The 21295-nt window shown below is 34.5% G+C and overlaps 1 protein-coding gene across 1 annotated transcript; it reads right to left on the bottom strand.

The window, feature by feature from the left end:
- Positions 1478–11052, bottom strand: LOC18767955 (RNA-binding protein 28). Its single transcript, XM_020570569.1, is given in 19 exon segments — positions 1478–2390; positions 2554–2683; positions 2782–2950; positions 3327–3352; positions 3355–3399; positions 3534–3747; positions 3829–4354; positions 4499–4619; positions 4701–4755; positions 4851–4933; positions 5022–5072; positions 5654–5793; positions 6049–6182; positions 7301–7379; positions 7469–7561; positions 7901–8031; positions 8298–8334; positions 10216–10276; positions 10477–11052. Coding segments are annotated over 19 exon segments (2928 nt in total). The 5' UTR covers positions 10585–11052; the 3' UTR covers positions 1478–1665.

The following is a 21295-nucleotide window of genomic DNA, read 5'->3' on the forward strand; positions in this document are numbered from 1 at the left end:
CTAAAACACTGAACACTAAATCTTGTTTTATAAAGGCATTTATACATACTGCATAGAAGCTCAAAAAAGGGGGGAAGTGGATATGTCAACAAGAAACACACGCTGGATGCCAACCATTTTCCTTTGACTCTGAAGCTGAGAGAGCCGTATGTTTCACGTACCTCTCTCTTGCTTGCTTAAACCCTCATTCCCTCATTTCTCTAAACAATAAAAAAAATACAAGATGACGATCTTCCACTACTCTGCTTCCCTCATTTCTTTAAACAACAACAAAAATTCAGTATGTTCCTTCCAAACTTTCAAATGAAACCTCTGCAGTCTCTACCTAATGTTGACAACAACACCTCCATCTCACAAACTGATACCAAATTTGTTTTATATTTTGCCGACAGCCCTATAAAACCATTAGACCTTGACCTGCTATCATGTCTTATCCCTACAAAAAATTGCCATTGTGTATGAACATTAACGTCACGAAAAATGGCAAAAACCAACAATTTCTGCTGGGGTTCTGCATTTCTGTTCTTATGTTTAGCTGGGGATCTTACAACCATAGAAAGATGCATAAGCAAAGTATTAGAATACTTAAATTCAAACAACTGAACAAAAAAAGAAACACAGAGAAGGAGATACATTTATTTTGGATGCCACAAGCAAAACACCATTTCGATTTTAAAAAAAAACTAGAAAAACTGCAAACCATGGACATGAAGAACTCTACCAAGATGCTTTCTTGATGCCGTTGAGCATGCCTTTAGATGCCAGAGTACGGAAAACAATACGGGACATACGGAAGGTCTCGTAGACGGCGCGTGCGTGATGAGACCAGTCTCTGCCCTAGCTACAGCCCAACCCACGGAGAAACCCATGAGGCCATGACCCAGCCAACTTCACCATTTGCAATAGAACTCTCTAGAAGGAATACCCCAGAATACTGGGTATATCCGTTAGATAGCTACCTATTCTTGATATCATTTTGTATTATAGCAGACAAATACACAATTTACTCATTTATGCCTTTTACAACTTCTGTCCTTTTTCCTATTTTTGGGATCACATCTCTTGTGCTCCATCAATGCGCGACCGGAGAAGATGCAGCGGTTCCGGACACGCATGAAGGAGCTGTTTCTGGGCAGCTTGAAGAGCTTGAAGCGGTTCTCCTCACGCAGGTCGCTGGGAAGGCTCGGGTCTTTGCAGAGGGCTTTGTACAGATTTCGTCTCAGCTCGTATTTCGCCGCCAGCAACCGCCGATGGTGGTCTCGGATATTCGCATTTTCCTCAGTAACATTAGTTTTTTGTAGTGTTATCATAGTGTCGGTCTTGTAACAACTCAAAAGCTCTCTTGATATAGAATTTAATATTCTGATCCTTCTATGTAAAACTATCTCCTCGTAATCAAGTAAACCATTGAATTGAATAAGGAAACATTTTCCAGAACTTCAATATCTTGTAAACTAAAAACTCTCTGAAGAAACCCTTTAGCCCTCAAAAACACATTATGGGATCAATAGTTATTCAACCAAAATGCCAGACAGTAAATTCATGCTTACAAATATTGCCAAAAGTTAAACAATGCGCAAAATTTATAGCAACTGCATATCCAGCAACTGCTTTTACTCCTCACTTGTGAGACTTATCATGAAATTTTACAAAATCAAAATAAAATTATGTTTGGAACCATTTTCTAAGCTTTCTGGCACCTTGCTTTTCGCCATCAGTTTGAACGGAGCTCCGTTGCGAGTACTTGGATCTATATTGTTCAATCAGCATGTCAAGTTTATCTGTAACATCCCGCCCTAATGGGTCCTTGTTCTTCTTTGGTCTTTGTCTCCTCGTCACATTCTCTCCCCCCTCTACCTCTTTCTGCTCCTGTAGCTTCCTCTTATTAGGTAGCACATTTGTCTTTCTCAAAGGTTTTGATTTTTGTGCATCAATGGCTGCGGTTTCACCTTCAGATGATCTTCCACCACCAGCCTTCCTGCCATCTTGATGATTGTTTGGTTCACGTTTTGAGCCCTCCGCCTTCTCTGTTGTTGAGTGTTCTGATACCTTTGCTGAGATCTTTTTTTCCTTTCCAAATGGACCATTTTTCTGCCTCTTAGAACCTCTGTGTCTTTCAGTGGCAGCTCCATCACTAAACTTATTTTCAACTTCTTCTTTATTTGGTACTGAATCATCCAATTTTCGCTTCTCCCCTTTTTGTTTCGAGTTTTTGGACTTCTTGCTTGGATGAGTATCTGGTCTATTTGAGCCTTCATTTTGATCCACGTTTTCCCGATTACGATAAGCTGCATGCTGCTGTGCTTGTATCTTAGCATTTCGTATATTCAATTTTTTAACATTCTCAAGTGCAAACTCCACAATTGGGCGATGCTCAGGACCAAAAGTTTCTGCAAGTTGCATCACATTAAATTATAATACAATGGAGTTAAGCATTTGAATATAAATATTTTCAACATAATAAGACTGAAATTGAGACTGCAGTTTTAGAGATTACAAACAATCAGCGTCATATGTCAATATGGATATTACACTTTTGAGGAATTAAGTTACCAGGATTGTTGTTCAAAACTCTCAGGGCCACAAGTGCATGCTGATGCTCTGTAAACTCAACGAAAGCAGCTCCACGAGAGAAATTCTTTGCAACAAGCTTTCCTTTCTTCACATCCTCCAAGAACTTTATCTGCATGAACAATCTCAATTACAAATAAGCGAAAATTCCTACAAATATACCCAAAAAAAGCCTCAAGTAGAGACAAATGTAACTATTGACTTACTAACCTGTTGGATCACAGGTTTTTGTTTTGTAGCTCGTGAGGTAACAGCATCAATACAAAGTTTTTTTAGTTCTTTTGCAGTCATGGACTTCGGCAAATTTTTTATAAATATTCTTGTCTTCGAGACATGAAAATTTGGAGATTGAAGTTTCATCATCTTGCTCCTCTCCTCCCTGCATGGTTTCAGAAATTCACTAAAATATGTTGCAAAGGAATGTGAAGTGAAACATGAAGTAGCAGCAAAATAATCAGCATTTGAATACCAAAGCAGCACCAATGTTTAGCTGACATCTGTTAAAAACTACAAAGTTTGATATTGCTTTATCTTGTTAAATTTTAAAATATTTTTCTAAAGCTTGTAGAGGATTTCATCTTTGTTTTACCAGTTTATAACTTATAAACAAAAAGACAAAAAAGTTAAAACATGATTTTATTGAAAATAGATTTTGTCCAAATAAATTCATGTACGAATTGTATCATGCTCCGGTATCCCATGGAGAGGCTATGCTTATGTAATATCTAGGGAAACAAAGAAATCAAAAAACTTACATTTGGCGTTTCAAATATCCTTCACTAAGCCACACCCTTCTGCAGCTGGAGTTCCCTCAAGAATAAGGCCTTCCTGTTAACATTTTGAGGAAAGAAAATGCCAACCATTCAGGATAATCCATTAAAATAGACATTACACGTAGAATGAAGTGTGAAATCCAGATAAGCAAGTAAAGATGGGGGAAGGAGGTTTGTAAAAGAAATAACCTTTGCCAGATAGAGATTGCGGCGGTCCAGATCCTCTTTTTTGGCCATATTTGATTCCTTATCATGAGCCGATTTTTTATCCAAAGCCTGCAAGACGGTCAATTGTCTACCCTTAAGAGAAATCCCCGGGCCAGATGCAGCATTCCCCGCTGAAACTGCAGAACTGGCTGCATCTTTTGTTTTAAACTTGAGAAAGCCAGTTCCTTTTGGTCGCCTGCCACAACATAATTGCACATGTAATTTCAAACACAATAAAGATGTAGGAATCATATCAAACCAAAGGTTTAAAGCATACTTGGTGACTGGATGAAGGACTGGGAAAAAAGATTGAAGTTCCCCAAAGGTAGAAAACCTTTGTTTGACATCTTCATTATTGATATCAAAAGGAAGATTGCTTATGAAAATTGTTCTGTGCAAATCATCTTCTTCATCTGTCTGTTGAAGATTTGGTGCTACGCTTTTGCTTAACTTTTCAGGCTCAGTAACATCTGATGCTTTTGCAGTCTCAAAAGATGATTTACTGGGCTCCTCAGGAGATTCAAAAATAGACGGCTCCTTGTCGCTTTGGGGCAGTGCAAGATCATCATGAGGAGTTTCTGTAGCAGACGGTGTGATCAAGTTCTTTAGAACTTTTCTTGCAATGTCTACTTCCTCTTCAAAATTTATTTCAGTAGGGATGTCTTTCTTCTCTATGGTATTAGAGTTATCAGGATCGCTGTCGATTCCATCGTCGTGCTCAGACTTTTTACCGAAATGCCCAGCATCGCCCTCTAAATCTTCACTGCTACTATCATTTTCTCCATCACTTCCATCCTTTTGTCCTGTAAAAATCAGTGCTTTTGTATCATTAGATGTAGATACAATCATACAAGTACCAAAATAAAGTATGTATTCATCAATAACGGCATTACAGTAAGAAAAAAGTTTGCTAAATGAGAATAGAGTTACAGTAATGCCACAAGTACCATCTTCTGACGCAAGAAGAGCGTTTTTCCCAGTGACACTACCATATATCTGCTTTGAAAGAGCCCAGTCAACAGCTATGGGTCTTTTAAGAAGCATTTGTCCATTCAACTTTTTTATTGCCTGAGAAAGAAAAAGAAAAATGTTAATGAACCCAGGGCTTCATTATGTACTCCAAAAGTAAAGCACAAACCACAAATGTACATTTTCTGCATCCTGTTTGCGTGTGAATTGGACAAATGCAAAACCTTTAGGTAACCTGCAAATGAGGAATAAAAATTTAAAATAAGAATGAAGAACAGAAAAGATATTTCCATTAAGAGAGAAAGACAATAATGGACAATGATAATATACCCTGTATCAGAATTGTGTGGTATAATTACATCCCAGACAAACCCTGCTGATGAAAATATCTCTTTTATTTCATTCTCTTTGGCCTGCATTTGTGTAAGCAAACTAGTTTAAGTTAAGCTCTCCCCAAAGGAAAAAGAATGTCATATGACAATACAATGAGAAAAAAAATACCTTGAAAGGAATATTTCTAACAATGAGCTTCCATTTCCGAGTCTTGGCACCCTGGCCCAGAAAAACAACCGAGCTGTTTAGAAGCAAATATAATAACACCACCACCACCAATAACATAAATGAGAACACTAAGCAAATATAATACCACCATCACTGCAAATAACATCAATGACAACAATAACATGACTAACAACTGATAATGCAAAATATCCATGCTGGTTCTTTTTAATTATGAGTAGGCAGGTGCCAGGAATTTTTACCTATTTGGGAAAATAGATATTAAAAAAATGCCTTACTTTATCTCTTACAAAATCTCAATGCTGGTTTTTACCTTGCATGCAAAGTAAGAGCATGTCAACATCAGTATTCTGCATACATTTTTTGTTTCTGGTCCCTGTACTGCCCAACAGATACCGCTAAAACCTATAATATCAGTGCCTCGTCCTTTTTATTATCTATCTGAACTATATCCAAGAACAAATAGAGCTCAACTTGAAATAGTAACAACAAATCCCAAACCCAAAATTACTTAGAAACAATGGAACTCCTTAAATTGGTTCAAATAAGGAATGTATGAGCTAGAGCAATTCAACAACTTCCGAATTGTAGTAAGCTGTACACATATGATTTACCTCCCCACCCAGCTGGCGTGCCCAAACAATTCCACCTTTAATCTCTTTTTGGTGTAATGTTGCAACAGAAGCATGTGCTGATTTAACACTGTTATAAAGTACAGATGAAGCATCCATTTTGCATCCATCTTGCATCAGACCTGAAAAGGCACAACAGATATGATTGATTCACCATCCCAAACTGAATCAAATTTCTAGGAATGGCTAATATTATTCTCCATAAAAATGATTTCAAGTGACAACAGCCAAAGAAAAAATCTGACAGAGGAAAACAATTTTCAAGTTTCAACTCAACATATTAAACCAACCAACCTCAATTACTTGCAAAAAGTAAAAAACCTGCGAAAAGTAAGGGTGACGGGGTAGAAGCAAAAACAAAAGAAAAAATCCCTTACCATGTTGTTCAAGCTTTTCTTTGGGAAGAGGATAAGTTATTGAACATTCGGCATCAATCTCCCTGGCTCGACGATGAACTTCTTCTGCCATACCAGCATTAACAAGGCCACCAAATATGACTGTCCTAGCAACCCTACACAACAATAAGAGACTAAATATATCAGACCACCATTTCTGGAAACTGACATTATCACTCATCATACCGTATCAAGATTATATATAAAACAGAGATTAAGTAGAATTTAGCACATAATGCAGCGTGGGAAAAAAATCATTGTCCCGGTTGAATTGAGAACCCAACATTTAGGTGGGTGCCAGGAACTTAATACGGTGAAATCCAGTATTACAGGAAAAAATTTAACAAAGCACCAAAAATGTTAGGGAAACCTTGGTAACCATGTTGCCTACTAATTCGATGTTGAATTGGAAGATGGAATTAAGAAAGGATACAACTACCTATACTAGGTAACACTTTATGCTAAAAGAATTTCTAAAAGGGCTCTTCTTGACATGATCCAAGTTTCAAAGTTAATCAACGTAGATCACTCTTTCAAATACAGAAATATCAGAAGGCAATAAATCTAACACTAACTTTGTGCGTGCATGCAGCCAGATTCTTACAAACTTAGCAAAAGCTAAAATTAAAAATAGGAAACCTTAAATAAATAGTCTTTCATTCAGGAGCTGCTGACACTGTATTTTCTGAATTGGCATGAATAATCACAAACTATATTTCCGAAATTGAGCTCTACAATCCCAGAAATAATTTATTTTTGCATAAGACATTAAAAATCTATCGACATCAGATTCTTTGTCGAATCTAAAATTAAAACTTTATCTCCACATCATCTGTTTTATTAGGGATCCATTCTGTGTCATTTTATGAGATTTGCAGTTCGGTTTTGTTTTTTATGAGAAATGTATGAAGATGTTTGTTGACCTCTACTTCACCGAGCAAATTGCATATTGATTATTATTATTATTATTATTATTTATTAAAATTATTACTACGAAATCTTGTTCCTTAAAAAACCAAGAAGAAGAAGAAAAATATTTCTACAAAAACATGTAGCATTAACAGGAAATTGATATTTTAAAACTATAGATCGAGACAAGGATTACAATATGAACCAACAACACCTTGTTCTACTTCAAAGACAAGGCTTTAATAAATATACAGCTGAATCACTTGATTCTAAGGCAGGAAAAGAAAACTGCACCGTCCATAAGAAGAAAGGGAAGATTCAGTACCTCTGCTTTTCTGAACCACCCACTTTTGCCACTGCATCATTACATAGTGCAGCGGCTTTTCTGGCCTTCACAGGTTTCTCTGTATTTTTATCCAAAGCAACAACTCCAAATAGCTAAGAAAAATGATGAAAATAACAATAGCATGATTTAAATGTTAAGATTAGCGACCTCTTTCCTGCAAGCTCGAAGCATCCTTTTCTGCTTTGAAATTTTCACCATCCTTGTCATTTTTTGACTTCAAGGTCTCATCCAAGTCGAGTCCTAACCAAAAGGTAGTAAGAAAAACAAAACCAATAGTGCAGAAAAAGTAAAAACTTGTTGGATAACATTTTTCTGGTTAACGAAAAACAGGGAAAATATATGGAAGAAAAGAGAACGGAGACAAGAGATGTGAGTAGTGAAGAAAAGTTGAAGGAAATAGAAATTTAAAACTATACAATGTGTTCAGTTCTTATTTTATACATTATTCTTCATAGTTTACACCTCTTCCTCACCTCTATCATCCGTCTTATCAATTTCTTCTCTCCTTTCCTTCTCTATCTTTATTAGAAACAAAGGTCATAACATACATGCATGTCCAACCTATGATGAGATACCAACCTTGATTTGTCTTTGATCTTCGTTGTTCAAGGGAAGCACGATGCATGGCATGTTTGGCTGCAATTTTTCGACCTCCAATGGATAAACCATTCTTTAGCTCAATAGCACGATTAGCATCTTCTGTGACAGCGCTACAAATAGATACAAAGTACAACATAAAAGTGTTCAAAAGTTTAAAACCTCAAACACAATTTCATATTATCATACTACTGTAATATCTTCTAAACTAAAAACTCCTGAAGAAACCCTTTAGCCCTCAAAACACATTATGGAATTTCAAAACATTCATTTACCCTTGATCATCATGATTTAATAATACAAAGTAAAAGAAGTGGTCTAATTTGACAAACATAACAATAAAGAATACTTTATAGGAAAAGCAATGAACTTGACTTACAATTGAACATAACCAAAACCACGGTGCTCAGTTGACCCTGTAAACAACGCAATGAGACAGATTAGAAACATTCTGACCTAAGCATGTTAAATCCACAAACCCACATCTACAGATAGCGAAGAAAAGGAAATGAAAAGCATATGACAAATGGAACGTCTTATGAAACAAGTTATTAATCAAGCTTCTCAATGTGCTTGATCATTTCCATATTCCTCCTAGTAAATAGTTTAAAAGACAGACACACTTTACTATTAACTTCCCATCGCTTCCTTCTCTTGTTTCATGTTCTTTTTGCTTATGCTTGTACCTCCAAACCCGAAACCATCCTACTTTACCTGATCCAAAATTATGTGTGAAGGGAGATTGCCAACATCTAGATAACTTTTACTATGTTGTTCAGTTCAATTTGAGGGAGGACGTGTTCTTGGTGGTCATGGAGGTATCGTATATTACTGTTGGCCACAAAGTGGTCATCCATAAGTGAAGGCATGGAATCAAGTTGATTTGGAGGAATGCAACTCATTGGGTTGGACTCAGGTATTCGTGAAAAGCATTTTATTACAAAGGGCCTCTTAAAGTAGGTAAGGTGCTACGGCTAGGACTTATCAATAAAAGTTAACATTGAAATCACACCTCAAGCCAGGGTTCGCGCCTCAATGTTGAATTGGATGTTTCTAAGTCATTTACTCCTCACATCTGTTTTGATGATTTTTGGGTAAGTGGAATGGAAGGGACTCCATCAGATTGCTTTATCCGTGGCAAGCAGAGACAAAGGAGTAATGGTTGTATGGAAGGGATGTGACGGAAAGAAGAAAGTAAAACTAGGTTGACTCCAAGTTATACCGGAAAGGGTGAGGGAGTGCTAAAAGAAGCAGCAAAGGAAAGCAAGGCTGGAGTGGGGGGCCTTACATCGACACTAGACAAAACCAAAGGGAACCTAAGAGAACTAATAAACCAATTCGAGGTAAAAGGAGTATCCAACAGCTGAATGAACGAGGTTACAGGTACTGCGAGAAGAAGGGGAATAGAATAGTTTGCATCTTGGACTTGAGAAAGCTAGTGCCCCAACTACTGAAGATTTCACACAAGGGTTGAAAACCAAGGGTGGCCTGAAGGAATCTATGGATAAGAAAGCTTTAAAATATTTCAATTTAGGAAGGAAGTAGAAAAGGTTCTAATTGAGGTTAAGTTGGCAAATCCTAGTATGCTACCAGAGGATCAAGAGAAAATCTGAGGGATTAGGGGAGTACAATAAATTGGTTCAAGGTAATTCTAGTAGGTGTCAAGTGAAGGATCTCCTTTGCTATTTTTGGGTTATATCCTTATAATCTGTTCCTATGAAAAACTTGATAAAGTTCTAAAGGATGGAGATGGTGGCAGTTCTAGAACCTCATTTTAGCAATGGGAGGACTGTTTGCTGAAGGCACTGTTGTGGTGATTCAGGACAGCAATGGTGATTGGATTCTGGGGTTTGCTACTACTTGGGGGGTTGGGCAAGTAATCAAAGTTCACCCCCTCTGGGCCTTAGTCAATGGTCTGAGCTTATCTTGGGGCCATTGTGCAGCTGATGTAGCTTCGAATTCAATACAACGGCAGGCAGATAAGTGCCAGTCCCTAACCAATCTCATTATGGATGCAGAAAAACTTATCCAAAAATACTGGAACTGCTTTTATTCAATTTGGTTTCTTTACAAAAATGAAATTTTAAATTTTAAAAAGTAATAAAGTACCAAAACTGCTCAAGCCAGTATGATTTTCACATTTTGAAGTTATACTAGATTTATCAACCACAGACGAAAAATAGAGAACAAACAAAATTATTATAAATTTAGAAATAATAATAATAATAATCTCTGAAACCAAAAATTTGAAGTAAAATCTAATCGTAGAGCTCAATTTTTGCAAAATTTTGGCTTACCTTTCTGGGTAACCAGAAAGCACCGCCTAATTGGTCCGACGTCGCTGAATGTCTCCTCCAGCTGAGGTTTAAAAGAAAAACAAACAATGAAACAAAGCCTTCATTACTAAAGCAGCAGAGAAAATTTCAACTTAAAGAACAAAAAGAACAGCAATCATATAAACAGATTGTAATGCAACTATTCAACTAATCTGAGTGATTCTATTTCAGTAAAGAAACGAAAGACAGGAGCAAAACTAGGGTGTAAGAAAGAGAGAGTACCTGAGAGTTGGTGAAAGAGTAGGGCAAGTTGGAGACGAAGACAGTGGAGGCAGAGTGCTCGCTTTCGCTTCTCGTTTTGCCACCATCTTTGCTTTTGTTCTTTCCCATCTCTGTTTGGTTAGCGAGAAAGTGAGCGAAGGGAAGCTATGGAATATGGACCTAAAACCTTAGCAGGGAAAGAAAGAGAAGGGTTTCCCTTTTTTTTTTTCTTTTTTTTTTTGTTGGTGTTTGTTATTCAACAAAGGAGAGGGTTTGTAAGTAAAGTGGGCTTGAAATTTGGGCCTGACCCAGTAAGAAAAGTGGTTTTGGATTTAGATGACTTTATAAATGTTAAATTTCGTGTTTTAAATCCATCATCCAAACAAAAAACTTTACAAATTCTAGAACATTAATTTCCGTTATTTTAAATTTTGTCATTTATGAAATTCTTTATACTTTTAAATTTCCTCATTTAAACGCACTTGAATCTCGATTTTTCCCTTCACCCTATCGCTTGTATGCCAAAAAAAACAAAAAAGAAACAAACAAACACAACATCTTTTTTAAAAACTCAATCTCTCTTAAGATTTTAGAAATTACGACATTTAGATAGAATTTAAAGTTGGGATTTATGATTTACAAATTTCATTTTTTTTCCCCCGTAGAATTTCTAAATTTCTATATTTTTTTATCTAAACACTGTAATCAGTTCATATCAATTAAAAAATTCTGACTTTTGTCAAAATCCTAAATTTATTTCTCTCATCCAAACGCACCAGGCAGAGAGCATCTTGGTGAAGTTGGAGAACTTTCCAAGCTTTCAAAGAGTATTTTCTACTAATAGTAGAACGGCGCCATATGCTAGGTGGCTGCTTGTTATAGATGGATGTCTTGAGGGCACAAAGCATCAAAAATATATTTTAATTTATTTCGGTGATTTCAATTTCAATTAGATGACATGCCACTGAACTGCTGCGTATGGAACTAGAATGGTTTTCCCCAAAGGATATCACGAAACCTCACTAAAAAACTAACTTCTTCCCCGTGGAACTCGTGATCAAATTAACTATCAACCTCCACAAGCTCATCAAAATTTAAATGAACCAAAAGTTTCTTGAGCTTGAGATAGGAACTCAATCATAATGTTTTATCTTGCCCAAAAAAAAAAACAATCTGTGTTTTATCTAGTTGCTAATTGATGTTAGAAATCATCTTATTATCTCTCCTATAGCGACACATGGTGGGGCATGAGTAATTTGGTGCACACGTTGCATGCTACCTGCACTCGTGAATTTGGGTGTCCCATCCCATGCCTCCCACGCTCCACAGAGAATTCAAACTACTTCAATAATATCAGCTCCGATCTCTTGAATTATAAGAGTCAAAGAAATTGTGGTCATTCACTGTTGAATATTAATTCAATAGTTTAAAAAAGTTTATTAAAAAGAGTACAAAAGTGAGTGAATCGTTAAATTTACATCAAACGATGAGTGACCATAAATCTCTTGGACTCTTGTAGTCCAAAAGATCAGGACTATCTATAATATGTGACCATAATTTTTGAATTATGATTTTTTTTTTTTTTTTTTTTTTTTTTTGGGTTTGTGGTGAAATAGCATAATTCTATTAAACAACAGGGGAACTACATATACACAAGAAGAACATACCTCTTAAAGTAGGTTCTTGCAATACAGAAAACATAAGCAATCAAGCATAAGGATTGCAAGACAGTGAGTAAATTACAGAACTTGAACTTCAGCTCACTAGGAGTTATAGATAAGGAGGATCCATAAATCTGTATTAGCTAGTGCTTGAAGAAGACCATGGCAGACAACAACCTATCAATCAACGTGGGACATGAAACACCTTCAATTGGATGGCAAGTTTTTGGATTAGGATTTTACATTTCTAAATTGGTTTATTTGAAAAAGTAACCGTCATAACATAAAATTGTTCTCAATTTTTTAAATCTTATGATTATGGCTTTTCTTGGGTCTTCATAACATGCATCATTAACTTATAATTTACAGAATTTTAGTTACTATGTAAAAAAAAATTCAAACGGTAAGGAGATTTTATTGATAAACTATGCCACAAGGGCAATACAAATATAACATACATAAGGCCCGTTACAACTCCAAATAAGTTACAATCAATACGAAAAGATTAATCGACAACATCAAACTCATACCTCCACTCAAAGCCACACTTACCTCAAACACAGATCAAACTATTATTAAAAATACTGTGAACAATAATTGTTGGCTTTTAGGTTTTGTTGGAATCTCAATGAAGTATTTTACCTTTTAAAATTCATATCAAGCATTGAATTTCAATCAAATGGTTTATGACCATGAATTTGTGTAGTTAATGGCGACAAGGATGTGAGCTTTCAGTCATTTGGGACAAATGGTCCGCACGTTTCTTTTTTTTTCTTTTTTTTCTTTTTTATTTATTTACTAGTTAATAAATAATTATTTTAATTATTTTAATTCGTGATTTTTCCTACAATTACTAGCACATAAGAAATCAAAATTTAAGTTGAATTTCACATTATAATTCGTAATCTAATACTTGAAAAACTATAAATGACATTGATTAGGGAATAGTTGATCTCATTCACATTCAACTCTTTTCTATTTCTAACTTTCCGAATTTATGATTTTCCTTTTTTCAATATGTCACAGTACTGAAGGATTAAATCAAGGTTGGTATAAATACATGAATGAATAAGACAAAGTCAAAAAACATTGTCATGTATAAGGTCACCCCGAGATTAAATGACTATGGATATATTCACCTATTTATTATATATTGATATCAAGGGTGAAGATGAAATTTTCTTTCTTGAGGGGCTAAGGATCCAAAATGTTTTATTTATGAGGATCATCGTGCAATGATTTTATTAGATCTGTTAGTCACTTGATTTCGTTAGATCAAATGAGGAACTTAAAAATCCCAAGCCATTAAACTAGTGGGCTATATGAGCTTTCTCAAACCCATACAAATTGGGCTTGAATTTAGTCAAACTTCAACAAAGTGGTGATCCTATATTTGAATTTGTTAACAATATATTCCATTTTAAGAGAGTTAAAAAAGCACTATCTCGTATAAAATTTTCTTTTAATCTTAAAAGGTTACGAGAACTAACTCGAGTATTAGATACCAATTGATTATTGATCGGTAATATTTCTCTTTCTAATATTGAAAAAGGTTTAAAATTTGATTCTCCATTCTTGATAGTACCGCATTGATGTAAAATAATGTTATTTGTTTCATATTGTTAATCACCTCTCTAAGAGCATTTTTAGTAGGTTACCCCGGCTACCCCCCCCCCCCCCCCCCCCCCCCCCAATCCTATTTCCAGCGATCAAGGCTTGCCAGGGCAAGCGCTAGACTCCACTAGCCTAGGCTGCTTCCTGAGCAAGCTGACATCACTATGACGTAAGCAACCAATTTAAATACCCAAAAAAAAAATAGAATTTTCAGAATTTTTTTTTCTATAAATACCTAGTCATATTCTTCACTTCCCACTCCAAAACTCCATGCAAATTCCTCTCCTCATATCTCATGTAAATAATGGTTGTCCTGAAGTTGCTATGGCGGTGGGTGGGAATGCATCAAAAAAATTGCTAAGGCCGTCACTACTCACATGAACAGTAACTGCCTTTACCTCTTGACTTTTACTATAACAAATAAATGAAAATACTCTAATAAAATAAGTCCTATCTGTATTAGAGAGATAATCAGCAATATGATAGTCCGTATAGCAATATCCATGATAACGTAATTATTGGAGTAACTTTAATGTGGCTGTGCATTACCATTTTGTTGTATTTTATTCATTATCCGAAAAAACAAAAATAGAAAAGCTTTGATACTTTTCTACAGTGAAAAGGAAACCCACCTTTGAAAATTAAAACTAAAAAACGGTGGCCCAAACTGAATCAAACTTCCCTGCCCTAAACCCAATGCATGAAACCAAAAAGGTACTGAGCAGAAGAAAAAAATAAAAAAACCTCCTGGACTTTGCGTCGACAATGGGGCCCACATCCATTATCATCTGGTGGGTCTAATCCGTGTCATAGCTAAACCTCATGTAGTGATAAGCCGACCCCCGTTTACACAGGCATCACTTTTTTACTTTTTCCTTTTTAAAAAAAATATTTTATTTTGTTTTTCATGATCCACAAACACCATTTTAAAAAGTGAGAACCAATTTTTTATACAGTGGTTTGGTTTTAAAGCTAAAGGATGGATCCCACATTCCACACCAGAAGCTTTACTGTTATCCCACGGAAAACTTAGAAAAAAAAATATATCAAAATACATTTTAAAACTTTAATTACAATTTATTTGTTGATAAAATGATTTTTATATACAAGCAAAGCAATACTAAAAAAGGGGTTATTCAAACACAAAACCTCTAGATGTAACTGCTTCTAATAACTAGAGAGTGTGATTCGAATTTAAGACACCTTTCGATTTTGAGAATGAAAAGTATCAAGCGATTATGAGTTAGTTTTTTTTTTTTTTTTTACGAATAAGTACAGTATGGTACTAGTAAGATGACCACGTGTTATAATATACGTATCAAATATCAATTATGTCGTCTACTTATACTATGACATATAAACACATCATATTACGTAATAATATTCCAACATTATACAATAATTTCTCGTCTTTTAAAAGGACGGTCGTTATTCGTTTCGCTCTCTTTTTATTTGATTGGATGCTATAAAAATCGAGAGTTAGAGGCGTGCTTAGTGTGATTTTCTCCAAATGGACAGAACCAGATTTTTTAAATGTTCTACTTAGTTCCAAACTCACGCTATCACACTCCCAACTAAATCATTATTAAAAGAGGCACCAAATCTTATATTAAACATTTGTTTGTGGTCAGCCATCACAATGCAACGTGTCACCTAGTTTACAAATATCCAACAGTTTTTGCCAACTTATTGTCAACTAGCTAACCAAATTTCATTGGCTTTTGATTATTCCAAGCCATATTATTCTACTATTAGCAACTGAGCTACACGAAGTAGATCACAGTTGGCACCTTCCCTTTATTATATTTGCTAATTGTGTTTCATTTCAATTAATCTGTTGTTTAACAAAGGATAAGGTGGCTAATCACAAGTTAAGCAATCAATAATTACATATAAAATCAGTTTAATTTTGGGAGATTCAATATTATATCCAATACAGAGGTCTAAATTTTAAATATTAAAAAAAAAATCCTATATGAAATGGACTTTAAAAACACATTCAAAACTCTTGTACAACATAATAAAGAGGCTTTTAACTTCTTATAAATTACAAAACTGCCATTAATTTCTTAAAACAAATTCAACCCCAAAATTTTATGAAAAAACTCAAAACATTCAATGGGGTCGGCTGTCATTTTTTGAAGTTTTTTTTGGGTTTATTTATATAAAATAAATGATATAGGGTTTATTTATATAATTAGTGCTAAATATAAGTATATTACTATATATCTATTTAATTGTTCTATTAATTGGTTTATGCTAGAGCTACGTGCCGGCCAAAGTCTTGTCAATTTGGGACCCTTGGGATTTAATATTAGGGTTTGGTGTAAATAACCCAACCAACATACATACAAAATTGCATGAATAACATCCACACGAAATCCACACGAAATGTTCTCTCAAATTTATAATATAAGATTATTGATATATGCACACCAGGGGGCATAAAAAATGAAAATAATTATTGACCAAACTTAGGTACTTGGGGGTTCTGCCTGGGTTCCATAATGACAATGTGAACCCAAAGTTCATACTCAAATCAGCATGATGACATATTTAAAAACGAAAACTATGAAGAGTAACTGAATTTTGGGTACACTGGTAAAAAAAAAAGATCGTGAACCAAATTATATTTAGATAATTTTGAGATCGACATTCCAAGAGTTAATAGATTAAACTATCTCTTAAACAACGTTTCGGGCTTTAAGATTCAATTCTTTATAATTTGAACGGTGTATAATTTAAAGACGACGAATTGAGAGTTACGAGTTATAACAAAACAAGCATCATTGATACGTGAGAAAAGAAAACTAAATAGCATGTAAGGAAATCAATAAATACAAATTGGAATCGATTTGAATGAATTCAAGACAAGGAATTGTCTTCTTAAGCCAAACTGTCTTAAAATCACAGGTGGGATTGATCTTATGCTGGTATGGTAAATCAATCTTCAAATTGTAACTTATAAACAATCATTCTTAATTCGTGACTCCTCACTGGATTAGGAGACATACTGGCGGAACAGCCATGGCTATGGTGGGCCACAGCCTAGGTAAGCTTTAAGCAAAATAAATAAATAAACCTATATCTATATGGCCCTCCAAGTCTACTGCCTTTTGCTTTGAGCGAGTCCTCTCCTCTTAATCGTTTGTTTGTTTGTTTTTTTTCTTCTGTAGAGTGTGCTGCTTTTTTGTTTTTGGTTTTAATTGGCAAAGGCTATCCTTTTTTCACCAAATAAAAAATAAGAAAGAAAGCTCTTTAACATTAGACTCAATAAAATTCCTTGCAAGTCCTTTAATCCACAATTACAGACGCAGTAAGTAACGGGAAGAAGCTTTCAAAAACGGAATATTATGTTAACCTAATTATATTCTTCTTGTGTTTACAACTAATATATATGTGAAACTTAATTATTTATTTTCAATAACAAAAAATTCTATTCTATTAATGATCGCAAGGCACAACTTGAATAGATACACTTTGAATTATATTTGTTGACCGTACATTCATTTTGATAGTATGTATGTTTTGATTATATTTAATATGTATTTGTCTTATAATAAAATTGAATAAAAATTAGTCAATGAAAAAAAATGATTAGAGTTTAAGCTAAAAAATTTAACTGGCCCATCCATAAAAAAATTTATAGTTCCGCCATTGAGGAAACAAGAGCCTGCTCATTAAATAACCCAAAACAACTCAAAACCCTTTTATTAATAATCGTAATATGACCCCATTTCTCTTTGATAAAAAAAAATAAGAAGAAGAAAAAAAGTCAATGAGGATTTAGTCAAGTAGAATAGGGCCTTGATTTGTAGATTAGTGGTCTCAGGTTCAAATTCCGTGGCACTATGGTAGTGTGTGTCTGTGTGAAAAACCTCATCTCTTGTAGTTTAGACTATCGCTTGTACTTTTAATATATATATATATATATATATATATATTTGTGAGAAACACAATCATGAAAATTGAACTTAACAAAGTTGTCTTCGTTTGGTGAAGTCCATCTAATAATTGACACATTAGATCGAGACCAAAGGAAGAGGCGGGTAGGCTGAAATTATGGCTCGTTAGGGTAAGGGTGGCCCAAGATAATGCCACTTTTAGAATGTTGATGAATTACTTGAGTTGCATGTTTAAGGAGATGACGAACTTTGAACAAGATGATCAAGACACATTTATTTAAACTCTTTCTAATATTTATTTTTTAACTGACATTTTAAAGATTTGTTTTTGTAACAGAGGTTTGTGTGTTTATTTTATTTTTTAAAAATGAAAATTTCTCTCATTTTTACTAAATATGTGTAATTAATTTATTATTCTTATTTGAGTTTCTTTTGTTAGAAAAGATACTTTATTAATATAATATCATAAGATGTACAATAGAAAGTCAGAATGATCAATACACAACACAAATGTAATTATCAGGAATACGAGCATAATTTTAAAAAATTCACGACCTGATTACAATTTCGGGGTATGAAAACGCAATTCTGAATCTTTAGTTTAGATGTAGTACAAATATATATAGATTAATCCATAATCAGTTAGGTTATAAGAAAGTTGTTTCACAATATTAATAGAGATGCAAGAAAAATTGAAAAGTGACAATGATTTCAATGGAAAAACAAAAAAATTTAACTTTTTACTAGGTGCAAATAAATTTTAATTTTACTTTTGGTACATGCCATGCCATGAGAAACAAGAAAAATTTGGGTCAAAATGGAAATATAAGGTTGTTAGAAATGACACAAGTACAATGATTACGCATTCGTTTTTCCGAGTCCCAACTCCGTTTGTGTCAGAAATTAAGAAATAAAAAAAAAAAAAGGCCAACCCCAAACCCCGAAGTCATTCGTCCTTACGTAAGTATGCTGAAACGACACAGATTCCCGTTCCCCCCAAGCCAATCACATCTGTCGTTCTTTGAGCCTTAGATTTTCCTGCCCTTCCCCAATCCCAAGAGCCAATGAGCAATGCCATGTCCTGCGCTGCCTGCCTGCCTGCCTGCCTGCGTCTTCAATTAGGGCTCCCCTGCTCCTGCCGTTGTTGTTAAGGGCAGTGTGCCTTTGCTGTTAAGGCAGGCTTTTGAAATCCAGCGATTGACCTCGTAGACTTTGACTAATACCAAAACTGCCCCTCTTTTTTTAGGACTCGAATACAGGACCTTACTTGAGAGAGTAAATACTCCAAATCACTACACTAGTGGATCCTTTGCTGCCATTGGTGGACCCATAATTTTTTTAGCGGAGGTGCAATATTGACTAAGTATGAAAAATGATTTTTCGGAATAATTATTTTCTCAAGATAATTTTTGGCGGCTCTTATTCCTTACATATCAAATAAGAAAACTTGATTTTATGGGATTTCAGTATGAAGTATATATTGACTTAATGAGCTATCATTTTTAGCATAAATCGTATTTTGCACTAAAACCGAAATTTCATATTTTGATTTGGTGGGAATTTGATTTTCTAGTATTTTTATTTGAATCCAAATGGGGGGTACTTCCTTATTTACATTGTGAAGTAATATAAAAATAAATAAAAGTAAAAAGACAAAGACATTTTACTAGATCCGCCAGTGTTTGCTGCCCCTCTTTCTTTAAAAGAAATGAGGTTGTTGGCATTTTGAAATTCAACCATGCAAGTTTAAGTTACAATTATTGCATTTCATTTGCTTTATCTTGTAAGCCAAACAAACTATTTGGGCTAACGCATTTACTTGCACTCACCTTGTTTTAATTTAACAACCTTAAAAAAATCAATGTGAATAAATTTGGAATTACATATTTATATATTTAGCAAGTGGGTTGTTGATGTCTAGTTAGTTAAAGCTTTTGGTGAGGAAGGGAGTACATTAAAGATGAGTTATATGGTAGCTTTACATGTAAAGAGTGAGAATTTGGATTTTTGTTTTGTTTTAACACAAGTAACAGTCTAAACCATAAACATCAGGTGGGTTTCGTATACACACATTACTAAGATGCCATAGAGGTTCAAACCTAAAACTATTGGTTTGCAAATCAAGGCTATTTTTCACTCAGTTAGACTATGTTCGCAAGAATTTGAATTTTTTTATAAAGAAAATGCCCCATGCACTAGCGGATCTAGCCATGTTTTAAGTAGGCAGCTGCCTACTCAAAAATTATCAGGAAATAAAAATAGGTAGATATAAAGCAATAGACCAAGGAAAAGAGAAAGGGAAGAAGAAGAAGGGAAAAAAAAAAGAGAGGGAAGGAAACAAGAGCCCCAGGGAAAAGAGAAAAAAAAAAGGGAGGGAGGGAAAGGTGGGGGTGTTGGGGGAGAGAGAGAGAGGAGAGAAGGATAAAAGTGACAAGCAGTATCGTGATTAGATACGGGTGGTATAAGACTCTATAATTATTTTGGAATGGGTAAAATTGTTTGGACACCTGATTTTTTTGTACACCCGAGCCCAATTTCTTGTACACTAGAGAGCGCACATCATGATTTATATCGGTGCCATACACGTATCCTAGTTTTTAGATATTTCCCGTATCGGCTTACTTATACACGTATTCATGCAAGTGTAAATTGTGCCTACTCGACTTCTAAATCCAGGATCCGTCACTGATGTCAAATTAATTGAATTGAAGAGGATCCAGAGGATGGTCACTTCATACCTATATGTGGCTATGCTTTTGCTATAAGCTTCCTCATTTTTGTCAAAAATGCCAAACAAACTATTTGGAAATTGAGAATGCCTTTCAATGTCTCAAAACCGATAGTAACTTTGAGAAAGATGTCCAGTGATAATCTAATAGTAATAAAATAGGAATTTTAAATTACCTTGTAATTTTTTTGAATGATAATTTACCATCTAGCTGAAGAGTCAAACTTGTTTTATACGTTGGTGATGTTGTAAGTATATAAATTTTCTTTGCCTTTTTCTATATTGTAATTCTTAATCTATGGCTTTCAAGATAGAAAAAGTTGAATGATGATTTCTTTTAAGTCTAGTTTTTGTATAAAATAATATGACCAGAAAATAGACAAGGGTTTTGTTTTTTGTTTTTTGTTTTTGCTTTTGCTTTTGATAATGAGAGGTATTCTATAGAAAAAACTAACAAAAATTACAAAGTAAGCATCCTCGAACAATACATCCCGAATTATATAAGAGAATCATAAAAACATCCATCATTCATAATTTCATAAATAAAGCGAAATAGACTAATCTATATGCCACAATATTGACTTCTCAAAAAATATGACAAGAACTAGACAAGAAAGTTGATAGTAGATGTTGAGAGTCATCAATCAAATGCCCCAAGCATGAAGTATCATTAAAAAGAAGCCCATCAATTATTTTGAGCACTAAACTTCCTTTTGCTATAGTAAAAACCAAAGCATCTTTGGTATTTTATCCCCATTAATTTTGTTTTCTACCTTTTATTTTCTTTCATAACATCAAGTAAAATAGTCCCACTAGTATCCAAAAGGTTGTACTTTTCATTCCAAACCCAATCTCAAAATGCCCACTCACTTCACTGCCCCTCATCAAAGAGATGCCTTTTTCATTGTTACCATCTAAAAGGGAAAGCTAAA

Source organism: Prunus persica, chromosome G8 (assembly GCF_000346465.2).
Source record: "Prunus persica cultivar Lovell chromosome G8, Prunus_persica_NCBIv2, whole genome shotgun sequence".
NCBI lineage: Eukaryota > Viridiplantae > Streptophyta > Magnoliopsida > Rosales > Rosaceae > Prunus > Prunus persica.